This window comes from Typopeltis vanoorti, chromosome 4, assembly GCF_054136105.1.
Source record: "Typopeltis vanoorti isolate ZY-2024b chromosome 4, IOZ_Tvanoo_1.0, whole genome shotgun sequence".
Classification (NCBI taxonomy): domain Eukaryota; kingdom Metazoa; phylum Arthropoda; class Arachnida; order Uropygi; family Thelyphonidae; genus Typopeltis; species Typopeltis vanoorti.
The window spans coordinates 8,128,409-8,149,512 of NC_143552.1; the positions used below are offsets into that span (position 1 = coordinate 8,128,409).

The 21,104-nt window shown below is 35.6% G+C and overlaps 1 protein-coding gene across 1 annotated transcript in view; it reads left to right on the forward strand.

Annotated features, from left to right (window-relative positions):
• Positions 1–21,104, forward strand: part of tws (protein phosphatase 2 regulatory subunit tws) — a 508,363-nt gene that overhangs the window by 42,634 nt on the left and 444,625 nt on the right. Inside the window, exon 2 of the mRNA XM_090390994.1 lies at positions 20,616–20,681. Within this exon, the coding sequence (XP_090247120.1) occupies positions 20,616–20,681 (66 nt within the window). The remainder of the gene's footprint in view (positions 1–20,615; positions 20,682–21,104) is intronic.

The following is a 21,104-nucleotide window of genomic DNA, read 5'->3' on the forward strand; positions in this document are numbered from 1 at the left end:
TCTAAATTGCTTTTAGATGCAGTCCATCAGAGGCTATATTAAGTGTTTGGAGAGAGCTTTGTTCACTGAGCATGCTGAAGTGCAAATTCAGGGAAAGTTAAGCAATTAAGATGGAAGCAAGCGAGTTTGTGTGAAGGCATCGATGAAGTGAGTGAGTGAGAGAATGACCAAGTAAGGAATCTGGTCTCTCAAGCAAAAATATTGAATAGGGTAGTCAATTCAGAAAGTAAAGGTGTGTGGGGAACTGAAGGAATTCTGCAGTTTTTGTATACTAATGACAGAAGTATCAGGAACAAGAGTGTGGAGTTTTTGGCATTGGTTAATGCAAGTTATAAGCCATAAGTTATAGGCATTAGTGGGACTTGACTAACAGCAGATGATGTAGTTACAGGGATTGAATGTGAAAAGTTTAGTATTTTCAGGGAAGATAGAGAAGATATGATGGGGTGTGGAAGAGTACTGCCTATGATAAAAGCAGATGAATTGCAACCAAAAAAATAGGAGACAGGTAGGAGGATGGCTGTTCATTTGAAGCATCTGGCGTATGATTAAGGCCAATATGACAAAATATACAGTTGGTTTTTGCTATAGGCCAAGGAGTTCTACAGATGATCTGGAAGACATGCATCACCAAATTAGTATGAGTACAGGTCAAGTGATTATTATGAGGGACTTCAACTATGGAGATATAGACTGGATGGAAGAAAGATCACATGGTAGGAAGGAAATAGAATTTATACACTTGCTGAGAGATAATTACTTAAAGCAGCATATGATGGGTGGGAGAGTATTGGACCTGGTCATAGGATTAGAAGAGCTATCTATAATTCATAGCTGGCCTGGTTGACCAAGTGGTTAGCATATTCATTCTCCAGACAAAAGTCTGTGGGTTCGAATCCCACCGTGCGTCATCATGTTTGTAATTAATTGCCTTTGAAAATACTAGTGGTGGGCAGTAGATGGCTTTGGTGTAGTTGGTGGAGTGAGTGATGAAGATGGAGAGCTGTAGAGTAGGTGCCCTCCCTCGATCAGTCTTTAGAGACTTCCTGGAGGTGTCATGTAATAATAACCAGGGTGACAACATTGTCTCCGATTGGTGAAAGTGACCATGCAGTCTTGACTTGGGAGATTGTAAACCATGAGGAATATTCTATCCAGAAGAGATATTTGTGGAACTACAAGGCAGGTGATCATGACATGTTTAAGATGAAGCTTAAATCTGTGTCATGGCATAAACCACTGCTGGGTAAAGAGTTGAGTAGTTCATGGGATGTAGTTAAAGGTCATCTTGAGGAAGCAGTATTAAATTTGTTTACCCTAGGATAAGGAGGGTTAATCAGGTAGGAGTTAGATGGATGAATAATATCATCAAGCATGAGCTGCAGAAGAAGAAAATGCTGTGGAGGGTATAAAGAGAAAGGTGACTAGTATGGCAAGGAAGGCAAAATCAGATTATGAAAAGAATCTAGCCGAGCAGGCCAAAGGAAATCCCAAAGCGTTCTTTTATTATGTGGCAAGTAAGAGGAAGAATGACTATGGAAGATTAACCTTAATTAGTGATTTTGGTCATGAGGAGACAGAAGTGGATAAATTAGTTGAGTTACTGAGTGATCACTTTGCAAGGCTATAACCCTAATGAGGTTACTGCCTTAACTTATGTGACAGGTTCTTATGATATTGCAAAATGTCAATGTAAATACATCTGTGCGATTAGATGGGATATCAGCTAGGATTTTGTGAGAATGTGCAAGTGCCTTTGACTAAGCTGTTTAATTTAAGTCTCAGCTCTGGTAGAGTTCCAAGTGAATGGAAAGAGGGCAAAAAAATTCTTTGCATAAACTACAGTAGCAAATTATAAATAGACCAATCGGCATCTCCAGGTGTGGTGGTAATTTTTCTAGAAGGAAAAATTAGTAAAAAAAAGATAATTCAAGAATGGTAGATAAAAGTATGATACAGTATGAGGGTTCACATGGCTTTGTGAAAGTCAGTCATGCATTAGTAATTTACTAACTTTTTATATTAGAGTAACAACTGAGTTCGATAAAGGAAAATGGCTACATGATGATTTTACAAAGGCATTTGACAGAATACCACATGGAACTCTGTTACACAAATTATAACAAATCAGTATGGATATGATACTAGTTAAATGGATAAGAGGGTAGCTTCTGGAAAGGTATCAAAAAGTGGTATATGCAGGTGCAGAATCGAGGAGAAAAACAGGTGACTAGTGGTGTGCCGCAAGGTTCAATGTTGGGACCATTGCTGTTTAATTTGTACATAAATGATATAGGAAATACCTAAAAGGAAATATTCAGTTGTTTGCTGATGATGCGAAATTAAGTTAAGTAATAGTTAATCAAGGCAATGTGGAGAGCAGGTAGGACGATTGAAATAAGATGTTAGTATAGGGAAAGTTAAGGTTTCGGTTTAATGTTGGGAAATGTAAAGTTATGTATTTTGGGATAAATAGATTTCAAGCCGTATATCACATTGATGGCACTGTATTCCAGCAAATAGATGAAACTAGAGATTTAGAGGTGGTAGTAGACAGAGAGTTTAGAGGACATGTTGCTAAGGTTTCTAAGGTAGCCAGTAAGATTACTTGGCTGTTGAAGAATATACATTAACATGTAGAAATAAGGAAGTTGTCATTGCTCTTTATAATGCCTTGATATGCCCACATCTGGATTACTGTGCTCAAGTCAAGAAACCCAGGGCTTCTTGGGGATGAGGAAACAGTGGAGAGGATTCAGAGGTGAGTGACCAAGATGGTCAGTGGCCTATGGAATGAAATATGGAGTGCCCTTTGAGGACAGACTGAAGGTATGTGAATCGCAGATAGGAGAAAAGAGGGGATATGATAGAAACATTTAAGTTGCTTAAAGGGTTTTATAGGATAGATACAGGGAAAATGTTTCAGCACTTGGCTAGAGGGACCAGAACAATGGATCATCCCTGGAAGTTGAATAAATGTGTGGTTAGTAGGGGGTGAGGAATCGATTTTGTGTTTGGAGAGTTGTGAATGAGTGAAGTTGCCAGATTTGTGAGTGTTTTGTCTGTTGATGGGCTTAAGGAAAAAGTGATAGATTGGGTCTCCCCGGTGAGTCTTCGAACTCTGTGGAGGTTCCCGTCTAATAATAATAATAATATAAAGTAAAGTTTCTGAAAAGAGGAAAGGGTAGACTATCAGTTGATAGATGGATGGATGCTGTGTGTGCGGAGTGACTGATCTTCAGAGAATTGAAGGCTGCAGAAAAGCACATGAGGGTCACATTGCGAGGACTGGTGTAGCACATCGCCATGCTTTGGAATAACCATATGCCATATGTGGATGTTCAGTGAGCAGATGATGATGAATGAATTTAGAAAGACTGATGCATGAGATAAGAGTCATTTTAAATAATCCAGTACTATATCAAGGAAATAGTATTAAGTGTAAGTGGTTTTTAACTACTTAGATTCATTGATAATGCATAATTTGAAGAACATCACAACATTTAGGATTTCGTTAGGATGGATAATGATAATAAACAACCTGGGAAAAAAAACATTTTATCAAACTATTTGCATCGAAAGCTTGATTTAGTCTATTCCTGTTATGAACCCAGATATGAACAGTTTTACAGATGCTGAAAGAAGATTGCCAGCCATTGAATTAATATCTCTGAAAATAAAACACATTTGGACAGAATTAACAAATGTACAAATTTTCTACACTTGATAGATAACACAGAATTATGGGTTAATATGAATATTAAACAATAATAGAATGGTTTGATCACATAGTTGTGGCTCGATAAACAGATCATAGCTCAGTGGAAGACCATGATTAATGTGACTACAGATATTTGAAACAAATACCTCATAGATACGAGAACTTGCACCTGACATGACAAGATGGAAATTGCCATTTATTATCAGTCCTAGGACAGGATTGTAATGAAATGGACAGTTATATTAGTGATTATTTAGGAGAATTATTATTAACTCAGACCTCTAAGGGGTCAAGACTTATTGAAGAAGTGTTTCTTCTGCAATGTGTCTTGACTCCATGGAGGTCTGATGTTAATAATAATAAAGATTATCAAATCATGCCTTTAAAAACCCCTTCACAATTTCTTCAATTGTCACATGCTCAGGCAATGCATTCTTCTCACCAGTCACTCTTGCAAGGAGCCTGCTTCTTCCTCGGACCCTCCTTATGCAGTTTTCAGAGATGGACTCTTATTCTACCCTTGTCTTAATCTATTCTATGAAAAATCTTCTTGATATACATCTGGTAACAACCTGTCATCAACTTGTATGTCTCAAGTCATATCCTCTCTTTTCTGTTCACAAGGTCTGCAAGTTGCATTCCTTCAATCTGTCATTTCATTCAGTGAAATGACAGATTGAAGATCTTCTCTGGATGCCTCAAAGATAACCTCATCCTGTTGAAAACCAGGTGACCCAATTTGTGCACAGTGGTCCAGATGCAGTCTAATCAGGGTCTTATACAAGGGATCCATAATCTATTCTGCAGATATACTCATATGGAGTGATAGGAAAGTTTGTGAATGTAACTTAATGTATCTATGTGAGTGAGTTTCCTATGAACTGAAAAGGACAGGGCACCATTAGGTAGGTGGGTGACCATGGCCTAGAAGGTCTAGAAAGGTTAGACTATTATTAGTTTCCTTTTCCATTGTAAATTGGATTAGAGGTAAAGGTGACAGAGAAAAGTGTAATGTGTCTGGGCCATGAGACTAAATGGGAAAACATTATCTTAACTAAATGGATTTGAGAGGGGCTGAATCAAGAGCTGGTTTTTCAAAATTTTCAATAAATAAAACTGGCAATGGGGATGAGAGGGGAGTTACCCTCTATCTATTTATAAATTTTGTTCTTCCAAGAGAATAACTGGAATGGATAGCAAAGGAAAAAGAGGTGAATGATATCAAGAGGCTCCTTTTTATTTCTGATTCCTCACATTTATTGAATCACAACTCAAATGTGACTGTACTGTGGATCATAAGTTCTTACGAAAGTTCCCCTTTGGAACAGACTAGTTCAAAAAATCATAAGGAACAAAAAAATCCAACCAAAGAAAACCTAAAAAAACAACAAAAATGGGGAAAAATAAAAATGAAAAAATCCCACCAACATTAATTCTTACAAAAAAAAAGAAGAAAAGAATGGTCATCTGCTCTCCAAACATGACCAAATGACTCTGTTCTCTTTCTTCTTATAAATGATATGATATTAGATCTTTGAAACAAGTTTCATAGTTTTCCACTGTCTGCATTCATACAGACCAGTATTTTGATTGTAAGATGCTCCAGAATTTTTTTCTCAATACTTTTCTTTCAAATATGATAAGATTTCTATTGTCTCCCTTTATTGCTGACCATGTTTCACAACCGTAGGTTAATATCGGTCATAGCATAAATAGTTTTCTTTGGATTTTTTTTTTATTATTTTCTTTGGAAATTGATGATAATCTAGACTTCAGGAGTTGTAAAATCGCAAAATATCCATGATTGGCCTTTTCAGTTCTTTCCTCTATCTCTTGATGCATATTATTGTAAGTGGAGATTTCTGTGGATTAGAAGTTCATAAGGCATATTCCAGTAATTGGACCACATTTTTTTATTAAGCTAAAAACACAAAGAAATAAAACCCGACTAGTTTCGGTTTCGTAAGTCGTTCGACTTACATCATACATACATACATCTTCAATGCCCACTTTTCCTAATTGGGTTGTGGGGGCAACAGCTGCAAGTGGAACTTCCAATGGTCACAATCCTCTGCCACCAAGCTCAGGTGTTCTGGTGGGATTCCCAAACGTGTCCACCCAAGGTTTTGGATATAATCTATCCAGCAAGTGTTTGGCCTTCCATGTGGCCTCCCACCCTCTAGCTTGGCAAAGAGGGCCTGCTGAGGGAGCCTCTCTTGTGGCATTCTGACCAGGTGCCCATACCAACGTAACTGTGATCTCTCAACATGGAGAAGCAGTGGTTGAGTATTGAGGGTTTCCCGAATTGCAGCGCTTCTGACTGTCGAGTCTTGTCAGCCCCACAACCCCTCGAAAGAACCTTATTTCAGCCGCTTGGATTCGTGTCCGCATTCTTTCAGTCATTACCCGACTCTCATGATCATAGGTGAGGATGGGGACATAGACTGAATCGAAAACAGCCAGCTTTGCCTTCTGGCTTAACTCCCGCTTCAATACTACCGAATGGCCAAGCTCCCACAATATTGAGCTTGCTAAGCCAATTCAAGTATCTAGCTCTACATCCCATTTTCCATCATTCGTGAATATGGACCCAAGGTATTTAAACTTCTCCACCTGCCTCATTGGGACTCCACTTACATGTAGAGTGCACTAGAATGGTTGTCTTGAGACCACAAATGTTTCAGTTTTGGCCACACTGATCTTCATTCCGGTGTCTGCACAAACAGCTACAAACCTATCCAGGGGTCTGCTGGAGGTCATCTATGGAAGAGCTAAGCAGAACTAGGTTATCTGTAAAAAGCAGACGTCCAATGCTACATCTTCCAATTCTGACACACTCACTGCCTCGACTGTGCCTATTTTTTTATTAAGCTAAAAACACAATAAAGAAATAAAATCCGACAAGTTTCGTAAGTCGTTTGACTTACATCTTCAGGGGTAAAAGGTAACTTAAAGTTTAAAACACAAAAAAGAGAAATTATTCAAAAATAGTTCATACTATACAGTTGTAGCTGTCTGACTGTTCATAAAATTAAAAAATCAGAATGCAGATTCAAAGCAGTGCTAAGTTTAAACAATGCTGGATGATGCCACATTCTGTTGTTCACGTTCATACTGTCCAAGGTCTGACTGAGGTATATTTTTTATCAAATCTGACCAAACTTGGTGTAGAATTAAGCCTTCGTTTTTATTGCATTGTGTTGGAATTCTAAGCATATTTGCAGCTTCTTTAAACTTCCTTATGTAACAGTTTTTTTCTATGTAAGACATGTTTGTTTTCTGCCAGAGTACATTGTGGCCGGTGGAAGTGGCATGGAAAGCTAGACCTGATTTGTATTCTCTTCTGTTTTGCACATCCTTTAGGTGTTCATTCATGCTACGTAGGATAGACAGGAAGATCTGGGGAAATATGCATGAATGAACACCAAAAGGATGTGCAAAACAGAAGAGAACACAAATCAGGTCTACCTTTCCATACCCCTTCCACCGGCCACAATGTACTCTGGCAGAAAACAAACATGTCTCACATAGAAAAAATGCTTAGAATTCCAACACACCGAGGCTTAATTCTACACCAAGTTTGGCTTTGATAAAAAATATACCTCAGTCAGACCTCGGACAGTATGAACGCGAACAACAGAACGTGGCATCATCCAGCATTGTTTAAACTTAGCACTGCTTTAAATCTGCATTCTGATTTTTTAATTTTATGAACAGTCAGACGATTACAACTGTATACTATGAACTATTTTTGAATAATTTCTCTTTTTTTGTGTTTTAAACTTTAAGTTACCTTTTATCCCTGAAGATGTAAGTCAAATGACTTACGAAACTTGTCGGGTTTTATTTCTTTATTGTGTTTTTAGCTTAATAAAAAAATGTGGTCCAATTACCGGAATATACCTTATGAGTATATTGTAGTTTATGTTGACTATTATATAGTTAGCTATCCACTTGCTTAAAGATATGATTATCAACATCTAAGTTCAGTCAGTCTTGATGGGTCCTTGACACTCATGAATATGTAGTGTGTATAACATATTCATGAGAGCCTCCATTGATAACATTGTCATCTGTATGTCAGTAGTATACTGTTCCTGTTAATTCTCATCCTTTGTTGTTCATTTAGATCTCTAATGATTTTTTACAGGGCTAGATTGAACAGGGTTGGTGAGAAAGCATCTCTTTGTGAGAATCAAGATTTTATTTCAAAACTTGACAGATTTTCATGAGAAACCTTCCCTTACAGTGGGTGTCATGATTACAAAGTCTTATCAAATTTATATGTGGTATATTCTAAAAAAATATCTTTATTACATCTTGTAGTGCATTTCGATGTATACTTTCATATGCTTTTTTTATAGTCTGCAAATACTAATTATAATTCTTTATCAAATTCCTAATCTATTTCTAGCAATTAGAGAGTGAAAATATGCAAAATTCATTGATTTTGCATATTTTCTGCACACTTTCTCTCTAAAGCAACTATAGAGAGAAAGCATTTGACACAGGATCTAAATAGCAGAGTGGGAAATGATTGTCAGACATACAAAATATTTTTGAAAAATATGGAGAAAAGAGTAAAACTAATAATAATGGCAAATACCATGGATTTCTGCTTAGGACATGGACTGGTTATTACTAACACAATGTTCCAACATAAAAATGTGCACAAATTCACATGGAGACAAGAGGCAAAAAATAAGAAAAAGTCTCATTTGGCTATGTTATTGTTGATAAGTGATACTTTCTTCCTGGTGCAGGACACTAGCTTGTACAGAGGATTTGAAATTGGAAGTGATCACCATTTAGTCTTGAGCAGGATAAAATTGAATTTCATATTGAAAAGAAGAACATGGAAAAAAGTTAAAGCTAATAAAAGTTGAACAGCTCTCAGATGTGAACTGTAGACTAAAATACACAAATATTTTTTTAAAAAAAAAAAAAGTTTGAGAACAGGAACCAAACCTTGGAGAGTCATTGTCGATATATTTTGTGAGAGAGAGAGATAACTTTATAGTTAATAGTTATGGAGTCTCATTTTTTAAAAATAGTTCATAGTATGACTATTCCAACAACTAGAATTTCCTAGCTGCTTTATTATTTTTTAGTACTGTATGACTACAGATGCGAGATCCCTCGACACTTTTGCACATGGCAAAAGAAGGTGAATCAATTCCGATAATAGAGTAATCACTGCGTTTTGTGGGATGAGTGTTTATTATTAGATGTTGGAAAATTAGCTTTTCTTTTATGAAAATTCTAGTTTTTAAGGTGGTTACTATTTTACTTGTAGAACAGGTGGAAAATTTTATATATAAAGCATGTGATTTTGCGTGTTGGTGACAAATTCATACATTGCCTTATTCTTTTCTCCCCTTTAACATGAATTGACTTGTCTTGGAACTGTGCCAACCGAGGTTCTCACATCTGTTGTCGGACAATACTTTAATAATTTTCTCAATTTCACTCAGAGATGGCTCCTCCATTGTGAGTTCTTTCCAATTTTCTCCTAAACATTTTATTTTTGATGTATGGTTTCCATCTGGTGGCAGTAATGACCTATTTAGTCTCTCAAAATATTGTCCAAATTCCTCATTTTTTTTTTTTCTTGAGTAATTACCTCTCCTTGTTTGTATTCAAATTTATATTTTTATTCTTCTTTTAATTATCCCACTCAATATAAAGAACCTCTTTGAATTAATTGTAAATAATATAGAAGCCAACAGAAATAAGATAGAATTAACTCAAAACATAGAAGAAATTTCTAACTGCAAACAAAAACTTGGAAGAATTCTGCAATTGACCAATAGACTAGATCCAAGAAAAGACTTGCAACACTGTAATATCATTAGATTATTAAATAATGCAACACTTCCAGATACCGATCACTCTTTGAACACAATCTCCTCAGGAATTAATACAGCAGCAACAAACAAATAAACAAACAGCTGGCAAATATACTAGCCCAGTGTTTCTCAAACTTCAGATATCCGCATACCCCTTCTTAAATTTTCATTATTACCAAGTACCTCTAATTAATTAATTAAAAATAATTTAAATTAATAAATTAATTAAAAATATTAATTAAAATTAAATATCTATTTTATTTGAATTTATATGTTCATGTAAACAAAAAATATGATTTATTTTAAAATTTTGGTTCTCTAGAGATGTCAGACGACACACTCATCAGTTTCATTTGATCCAGATGCAATATCAACGTTTTCTTGTTGCTTACAGCTACTTGTATTTGCTATATTGCTCTCTTTTGGGGGTTTCATAAATCCAATCTTTAACCAATGATCCATATGTAAGAATTTGAAAGCTTAAAAAAAATACTGTATTTACTCGAATATAGCTCTAACTTTTTTCCAAAATTAAAGCTAAAAAATCATGTTGCGAGATACGTCCGGGAATTTTCGGAAACTAAAGTTTTCAGAAAAAAACTGAAAACGGTGCGACTTACTGAGAAGCTCCTACTCGCTATCACTACTTTTGGCATCGAGAACAGTTTCTTTGTGTGCATCGTCAAAGTCATCTACCCAAAAAGCATCATCTTCTTTCCCATTATTTCAAGCAAAAATTACCAATAATTTACAATACTTGAGATACGTAGAGCAGGGAAGAACTGCATATGATTGGTGCGGCATTAACAAAAGATCATGCCAACCAAAGACAAATTAGCATTTCAGCAGTTGAGTTGAAATGCTAATTCCCTTCAACCGAATTCCATAATATCTGAAACACATTCGCTATATATTTCTTAGTTTTAACACGTTAACGACGGGGGGGTGGTGTCAAGCAAAACCATATGTTCCACCGGCAACATATGGTTTTCTTGAGCAGTTTCTGTTGGACGGGGGGGGGGGGGGATTCATTAGTTAGTGCCGTTTTATCTCGGTTGTCTCTAATTGCACTGTTGGTTGAAAAATATAATGACTCCTTTAATTATGCATAGCTGAAAATTGCCATATACACCCTGACGTTTCGCATACCCCGGGGGGTACGCGTACCACACTTTGAGAAACACTGTATTTTTGATGTATGGTTTCCATCTGGTGGCAGTAATGACCTATTTAGTCTCTCAAAATATTGTCCAAATTCTTCATTTTTTTTTTTTTTTTTTTACTTCCTTGGGTAATTACCTCTCCTTGTTTGTATTCAAGTTTGTATTTTTATTCCTCTTTTAAGTATCCCACTGAATCTAAAGAACCTCTTTGAATTAATTGTAAATAATACAGAAGCCAGCAGAAATAAGTTGATAGAATTAACTCAAAACATAGAAGAAATTTCTAACTGCAAACAAAAACTTGGAAGAATTCTGCAATTGACCAATAGACTTGCAAGAAAAGACTTGCAACACTGTATTAGATTATTAAATAATGCAACACTTTCAGATACTGACCACTCTTTGAACTCAATCTCCTCAGGAATTGATACAGCAGCAACAAACAAATAGCTGGCAAATATACTAGCCAAACATTACTCTAAAGTAATCAAACTTCAATACAATAAAGAAGACAAAGTGCAGGATAATTGCAAAATATCTGCTAATACAATCCAGAACCTATCCTTCTGAAGACACCTTTATTCTGGACCTCACAATGACAGAATTAGAAACAGCAATTAGTCAAATTGACCCTGAGAAATTACCCGGTATTGATCTTATCTCCGGACATACGATTAAAAATATGGGAGAAATAGCGAAAAACTGCCTTCTGAAGATATTTAACACTTCCTGTATTCCAGGAAACAGGTAAACTACCAAAAATCTGGAGACCAATAACTTTGACTAGCACTTTCTGTAAACTAAATGAAAGAATAATACATACCAGACTTATGAATTGGCTCTTAGAAAATAACAAGATCAACTTCTACCAAACGGCTTACAGGTCTCATCACAGTACAGAAGATCAGTTATTTTATCTTTACCAATCAGTAATAGATGGCTTTCAAGAAAAACCACCAAAGAAGACAATAGCAATCTTCTTGGATATCACAGCTGCCTTTGGTCGCGTTTGGAGATAAAAGTTAATAAAAATTGCATGTGATACTGGAATAAGGGGAACGCATTAATTTCGATTTCAGATTTCATGAATGGAAGAATAATGAAAGTAAAAGTTAATGGAATTTATTCCAACATGCATCGAACTTGGGCTGGAGTCCCACAAGGTTCTGTTTTAAGCCTACTCCTATTTCTCATCTATATGAACAGTATCCATCCTCACATAATAAATGACACAAAAATAGCTTGCTATGCAGATGATATAGCAATCTGGCACACAAGCAGTAATCCTCAACAATCTGAAAAAAAAAAAGTCCTAAATAATTTAATAAAAGGCTTAGAAAGATGGGCAAAGGAACTTAAATTACAGATAAACCCAGAAAAAACTGAGCATCTTCTCTACTGATAGAAAAAATAGACACAATAACAACCCCCAAATAATACCAAAATTGAAAAAACAGTCTCCAAAATACTTGGGTCCAACCCTAGATACTGTACTGAGATTTACAACTCATATTACAAATATATCTAATAAAGCTATATCAAATTATATGTCGAGACCCTACGATGTCTCAAAAGAAAAAAGTCCGAAAATTACTGAAAAAAGTGACATCATGGCCCAAAGAAATCATCAGGAAAAAAAACCAATTCATGTTAACCACCCCGTATTTATGGATTACCAAAAATCCACAAAACTAATATCCCCCTACGTCCCATAGTCTATAGCATAGATAGTCCCACATATAAACTGGCTCGGCATTTAGCCAGGTCACTCCCCCCCCCCCCCCCTTACTGGCAACTCCTCTACTTTTGTAAAAAATTCAGTCCATTTCAAAACACTGGTTAAAAATCTAATTCTAAAAGATTCAGACATAATGGTTAGTTTTGATGTCACCTCCTTATTTACCAATGTACCACTTATTGACACACTTGATTTAATCAAGTCTAAATTTCCCCCTGATATTTTTGAATTATTTCAATTTACCATGAATGCAGGTTACTTTACATGGGAAGGAAAATTTTACAAAAAGATTAATGGTACTGCTATCGTTTCCCTCCTCTCTTCCCCGTTAGCAAATTTTTACATGGAACACTTTGAAAACAAAGTACTTACCACAGCTACATACAAGCCACAAGTGTGGTTACACTATGTAGATGATGTGTTTGCCATCTGGCCCCATGGACAAGACACTGGATGCTTTTGTCACCTACCTAAACAGTCAACACTCCAAAATTCACTTCACAGTAGAAAAAGAATCAAATAATTGTTTACCATTAGTCACCCGCCTTTCAGATGGATCACTATCTTTTTCTATTTACAGAAAGCCTACACACACACACAGGAAGATACCTACATAAACAATCGCATCATTATCCAGTCCAACAGTACAGCATTTTAAAAACACTTACAGAGCCAGAGCCATTTGTTCTAACGATACAGCTCTGACCACTGAACTCCAATACCTGCGCCATAAATTCTTAGCCAACGGCTACAATCCCTATAAAATAGATAAAATACTACATAGGCCCATTGCTCTGCCCTCCCCTAATACTCAAGAATACAACATGACCATTTCTATTCCCTATATATCAGAGGTACATCGGAAAAGATAGTAAAAGTATTGTTGAAACATAGCCTTCACACCACTTTCAAACCTCATGTCAAGCTGGCAACTCTGATCCGCTCGCCTAAGGATAAACTTCACTCTTTAGCACACCCAGGAGTGTATGAAGTTCCTTGTGACTGTGACTTGGCCTATTATGGGCAAACGGGAAGATCAGTGAACATCTGCCTGGAAGAACATGAAAGAAACATTCGCTATACTATGGCAAGCCGGGACTGGCAGACCATGCTTTGGACACTCCTTCACACAGGATTAGATGGAGGAAAACGAATGTGCTATTTAGAAGTTGTTATAGATCTGAAAGATTATTTTTTGAGTCAGCAATGGCTTTGAAGAATTTTCCCAACCTTAACAAACATGGTTGCATTAATTTGCCAAAAATTTGGGAAATGGTTATCCTAAGAAAAACTCCTGGATAGCTGCTTTTTTTCGTTAGAGAGCTCCAAAAATAGGACTTTAGGTCTTTTGCAATTATGTTGTTTCACTCACTCACTGTCTTGTATACAAGTGTTTTGCTCTGATGATGCTGAGTTGAAAATCAGCGAAGTATAAGTGTTAATAAAACATCTTTGTGATAAAAGTGTGTGTGTGTGTGTGTGTGGTGTTGTTAATACCGTAAAAAATAAGTCATGAATCTAATAAAGCTCTTAAAAAGCTTAATATCATCAAGAGGTTTTGTGGAACAAAGTGGGGTGCAAAACCAAAGAGACTCAAAACTACATATACGGCATCCTTTCTTTTAGTGTTGCATGGTGATCAGCATTCATTTTAGAAATTATGGACTTTACAACTGTGTTATAAATAACTATTTTAATTTCTTGATGTTTCGTCCTTCATATTAAGGTCATCTTCTGGAGTATATACAAATGTACAAGGACAAGCTGAATTACATTTCACACAGTAAGCTAAAGAGACAATGATTTGATCACCGGTTATTCTACTGGCATGACCCATAGTGAAATCAGAAACACACAACACTTCATAAACATAATCAAAGACATTACATTACATTAGAAAAAGATGATTTATTAGTCAGTTTTGACATCTCTACCTTCTTTACGAATGTCCCAATCAATGACACAATCCTTCTTTTACAGAACAAATTCCCTCCAGATATCTTGGCACTCTTTGCACATGTATTACGGTCTAGTTATTTTGTATGGCAAAACGCTTTCTACCTGCAAAAAGAACGCACAGTCATGGGCTCGCCATTATTTCCCACTATTGCTAACTTTTATATGGAACATTTTGAGCAATATGCTCTAGATTCCTCTCTTTTAAAACCCAAAGTCTAGCTTAGATACATTGATGATGTTTTTGCAATCTGACCACATGGCCACCAGACACTAGACACTTTTCTTAGCCAACTAAACAAACAACATAAATGCATACAGTTCGCAATGGAGATTGAAAAACAGAACACACTTCCGTTTCTAGACACACTTGTCACACCTCTTCTTTCCTTCATTGTTTACTGGAAACCGACACATACTGGCCAATATATATACATAAACTCCTACTACCACCCAACACAAAAACTAGGTGTCATTAATACTCTAAAAAACAGGGCTTTGAAGATCATCTCCAATGAACAAGCGCTGAAAGATGAATTTAAAGTTACCAGCAATACTTTTCTAAAAAATGGTTACAGCCAAAATACTATTAACAAAATTCTCTACAAGACCTCAATAAAAAACAAAGATAAAAACCACTACAATAAAACTATAACCATTCCTTACATTAAAGGTACATCAGATAAAATAAATGGAATACTACAGAAATACAACCTCAAAGTCACCTTTAGACCTCCTGCAAAATTAAAAAGCTTACTCGACTCATCCAAAGACCCACTCCCTCCACTGGCTCATCCTGGAGTATACCATATTTACTGCATCTGTAATCTACCATATATAGGGAAAACAGGATGCACAATTCTATCAGACAAAAGGAACATAAACGACACATTAAATATAACTATGATAAAGCTGGCCTTTCTGATCAAGCCCTGCAGAATTGACTGGAAAAGCACCAGTTTACATCACATCAAAACATGGTATGAATGCAAATTTAAGGAAGCCTGTGAGATTCTTATCAGCCACCCCAATCTGAATAATAGTGATGGTCTAAAAATCCCAAGCATATGGAAGGCACATATTCTACCCACAGAACCTTTCTCCCTAAAAGTTAACTATAAACAGGACTGTAGATAATCCAGAATCCTAAATCTAGTATAACAGTTGTAATGTTTAAAATAGGACATCATTGTTACTGTAAGAAAACTATAAGAAAGAATGTTTCTTTCTTATAGATAGTTAAATAGAATTTAGCTTTGATGTAGTTTTTAAATAATTAATTTGTAATTTTATCTGTATTTTTGTTTCCACTAGAGGTCAGGCCAGTAGAATAACCAGTGATCTAATCATTGTTTCTTTAGCATACTGTGTGAAATGTAACTCAGCTTGTCCTTGTATATTTGTATATACTCTAGATGATGACCTTAATATGAAGGTCAGGGGAAATTAAAATAGTTATAACTATTTTAATTGTAAAGTCCATAATTTCTAAAATGAACATATATGGCACTCATATGACCCACTGTCATATCTAATTAATCTGCCTCCAGCTTCTACTAGCTCAAAAGAAAAACTTGACAGAGTACAGTCAAGAGCAGCAAAAATTATTATATTGCAGTCTCATCTACAAATAATTTAAAACTTCAACAAGAGTGTGGACTTCACATATTAGAGGACAGAAGAAACTCTCCACAGTTATATTCACTAATAGAATCAAGAGCCAACCACAGGATCACATCTCGCTCATGACTTTTGATGCCTGGACAAGAAAATCTAGAGAAAAGAGATCATCTACTTTACAATATGATCATGAAATTAGAAAACAGATAGACTTAGAACACCTGTCCATTGAAATAAGCAAAAAAGCCATTTCTTTCACTATTCTACCAAAAAAAAACACAAAGATAAACTTAAATCTCCTAGAACGTTCAAAAAAAGGATTCACAGCAAGAAAATATAAGTACTTGATGCTATACATCACTTAGATAATCTAGACCATGTCATTGCCTACACTGGTGGATCATCTGATGAAGCACTCAACCAAGCAGGATCAGAGGATTTCTACCTCTACCTGAAGGCAAGGAAACAAATCAAAACCACAGCTGGCAAAATAGCTTCAGACTTCACTTGTGAATTAACAGCCATACAAGCAGCTCTCAAGTTCTATCTCTCAAATCCAGTAATAAACACTACAGAAGGAATAACCATCTACAGCGACTCAAAATCTGCACTTGAGGCATTAAAAAATGGAAAAACGAAACTCGCACAGCAAATTCATGAACAACTTCTTCTTCTTCTTCTTCTGCAGCTTCTCCCACTTAAGTGGGGTCACTGTTTCTTATGAGTCTCCTCCACACCTTCCTGTCTTGGGCTGTCACCACATCCAAGTTCTTCATCTTCAAGTTGTTCAAATTCATGAACAACTAACAACTTTAAATTTGAAAAATAAGAACTGTACACTGTAATGGATGCTAGCACATGTAAATATTGAAGGCAATGAAAGAGCAGACAGACTAGCCAAAGAAGCAAGGTACTTACCTCAGAAATTATACCCACTATCACTAGCTGATGCTAACTCTGTTGCCAAAATAAGACTGTTAAAACAAACCATCAAGAAGAAGAATGAAATCAGTGAAATTAATGAAAATGGAGAAATAACCACAATCGTCACCAGACTAAGGATGGAACATTTTAAAGGCATAAAAATACAGCCAGACATTACGAGAAGCTATGAAACATGCAAGAACTGTCCAGGAGTTGAACTAACACCTGCCCATATCTATTTTTGTCCAACAATTGCTGCTGCTCTACAGAAAATTGACAATAACCCTAGAGATAAGCTGTACTCATCAAAGTTGAACAGATTGCCAAAGCAGTTCTACAGATCCATGGTCATATCTAGAAGCTCTTCAACACCACCAACAACAACACAACTAGTTAAATTCCTGCAGGTCCTATAATTCTCAGTATTTTCTGGTAATAGGTCCTTTAGCAATTTTAACCTCAACTTATTACATTTCTTTTACACACATTATTGAACCATTGGTTTTTCTTTTTGTTGTTTGTGAATTGAACGATTTCTTCAGTACAATGAATAATATTTTTGATTTGTGTCCATTTATTGTCTGTATTTCTCTCAGGTATATGATGGTTTGAATGCTGTATTTTTTGCATTATCTTTTCTGCGTATTGTCTTCGTATGTTTGTATCCTACATTTTTCAATATTATATTGATTAGTATTTCTGTGTCAGTTAACATTTCTCCATCTGACAGAGCTTTAGCTTGAAATGTGCTATTACAAAGTAATGATTAGTATCTGCATTAGTTCATCTATAGTACGACATTTTTTTTTATGCATGTCTTTTGTCTATTATTTATCATTACGTGATCTATTTGGTTGTCTCCTGTTCCATCTTGGAAGATCCAAGTTTGTTTATGGATTTTTATTCTGGGAAAGTTTGTTGTACTACTAACTGTAAGCCCTCTAGAGGATGCAAAATGAATAGTTCCAATCCCATTGTTATTACTAATGCCATGCAGACTTTCTGGGACTACTCTTGGTCTGTATCTTTTTCTATTTTAGCATTAAAATCACCCATGGTTAATTTTATGCAATGATCAGGTAAAGAATCATATCCTCGCTAGTTCCTCATAAAATTTATTTTTGACACCATCTTATCTTCTGTTGGTGCATAAATGTTGATGATTACAACATCAAACAGATGACTAGAAACACATATAAGTCGATCATCTACTGGTGTGATAGTTTTTACACAAATGTGTAACTAAACATTTGTGCATGGATATACACTCTGGTTTGTTAAGCTTAAGTGCTTAAGTTTAATGGAGTAAAACAGTGCTAGGAAAGTATTAAATAAACTAAAATAACATAAAGATAACAGCATAGTCATCACCATGGCTGACAAGGAAAGTGCTACCATCATCTTTAATGCCAGTGAATACAATAAGGAAATGGATATCATTCTTAGAGACCACTCCACCTATAGACCTTTAAATTATGATCCTGCTAAATTACAAATCAATAAATTAAAAAGCCTACCCACACACAAAAAAAGCTTAAAACCTTTCAGTTGTGTTCCCCCCCCCCCTTCCCAGAATATACAACTTCATTAAAATTCATAAATCCAGTTCTTTGAGATCCATAGCAGATACTACTGATTTTCCTTTCTATTAGTTATCCAGTTAGCAGAATCTCTTGCCCCTCCTCCCTTATTGGTCATAACATATCATGCAGACTCTTTCCATTTTAAAAGTTTTATTGAAAATCTAATTTTTAATGATACTGATATCCAAGTGACATTGCCTCATTGTTTTCCAACGTGCCTTCAACGAAACCTGATCGTTTTTAGAAAAATTATTCCTCTTGATATCAAGACCTCTTTATTTTTGCTATCCATTCTGGTTATTTCCCTTGGAAGAACAAAATTTATAAACAGATACAGAGTACCCCACCCCTCTCACTCCCCTTTCTAATTTATTTTATTTTTTTGTGGAAGATTTTGAAAAACAACCTCTTGATTCAGTTCCTCTCAAACCTATTTGGTCACGATATGTATACAGGAAATCCACTCACACAGGCAGATACATTCACAAACATCACCTCTCAACAACATGGTGGCATTAAAACACTAACCCATGAGTCAATAACCTTTGTTCCAATGAGATGTGTCTTGCAGCAGAACTCAATCATATATGCCACACTTTTTTTTTTTATTTAATGGCTACAGTTCCCACAGTATCAAAAAATAATAATAATCTTTCCCTCCAGTCCTCAGAAAGAATTCAGTAATGCTATCAGCATCCCCTATGCCCAAGGCATATCAGAAAAAATAGCCAGAAACTTAATGAAATACAATCTTTGCACCACTTATAAGCCTTACTTAAAACTAGCTACCCTTATCTGTCCCACTAAAGACAAACTTCCTCCTCTCTGAGTTCTGGGTGTATATAGATTCCTTGTTCCTTCAAGTTGGTCTACTACAGACACACAAGAAGATCAATTATCATCCACATGGAAAAACATAAAAAAATATATGTGCAGTCATGACTATGGTTAATCTGGCCTTACAGACCATGTGTTGGATACAGCTCACAGAATCAATTGAAAAAACACCACCTTGTTTTATCACAGTAAATTTAGAAGAGAATGATTGTTTTTAGAATCTGCTGCTTCAAAAATGAACCTAATTTGAATAAATATGGTTGCATAAAAATTCCCAAAATATGGGAAACACTAATACTTCAAGATCCCAGTTGACACCCTAGGCTGCTGATAGGCATCCATAGAGGGTGCCTCACCTAGTTAGGACTAGGCTTTCATCCATGTTTTACTTAGTTTTGGGCTGCCTTTTTGTGTGTGTTGACAAGTCTCACATTGTATTCCTTGACAATGTTTCTGTAACTGAGGTGAAATATTGAGGAATTAAATGCTATTTTTCATACTTTTCTAAATTTATTGAATAGAAAATAGTGTTGTTGTTTCCCCTCCATTGAACTTCTAACATGAGATGAATGTAAACGTCACCAGGATTCCTTGGAGATGAGGAGGCTGTGGAGAGGGTTCAGAGAAGAGTGACCAAATTGGTGAGTGATATAAAAAATGCTCCCTACATTGATAGATTGAGAGCTTGTGGATTGCAGAGATTGGTTGATAGGCGAAGAAGAGGGGATATGATAGAAACATTCAAATTACTAAAAGGTTTTTTATAGGATTGATGCAGGTGAAATGTTTCAGCTGTGTGATAGTGATGGAAGAACAAGAGGTCATCTCTGGAAATTAAAGAAGAGTATGGTTAACAAAGGTGTCAGAACAAGGTTTTTTGCCTGGAGGGTGGTGAATGAGTAGAATTCATTGCCTGACTTAGTTGTGAGCTCTTCGTCTGTAAATGAATTCAAGAAGAGATATGACAGATATTGTTTTGCTAGTTTGGGTCTCCCGTGATGAGTCTACTGACTCCATGGAGATACCCGTAATAATAATAATAATAATAATAAACGCTGGATTTATTCATGTTCATAACTGTTTTTCTGTCAGAATACAACTAATGAGGTGGTTTATTCTTTTAACTTTTTTTAGCAATATATCTTAGATATTGTGTATGTTTGTCATTTAGCTTTCTCAATTTTCTGGTGTTGAAAGTGACAGTTATGGATTTAATTATTTCAGGGAATGGAGAAATTCAGTGGTGTTTTTCTCAAGTCAAGGGTACTCTAGATGATGAAATTACAGAGGGTGAGTATGAACTCTTATTTACTTTTCATAACCTACAGTAAGTATCATGGTATTGTATTGATTAATAAAAAAAAAAAAGTGTGTAGTTAGTTGGACATGCACATCATAGGCATGATTCATGATTGATTTGGTTTTGTTAGGCATGAATTTGAGAATATTTGCGAAAGTCAGACGTATATCCTATAATTACTTTCCAAGTGGAAATATAGAGATTGATAGTAAAAGAAAAGACTTAGGAATAAAGAACAGAAAATAGAAATAGATTAGAAAGAGCTGTATAATGTAACCAAGGGCCATAGCCATACTGGTTACTATGAAAATACAGTGTAGGCAATGTACACTATCTACCAATAATTGTTTGAACACCCCTGTTATTTTAAGTTATGGAACATTCCAGATTTGTTAATAACATAAAAAAACCAA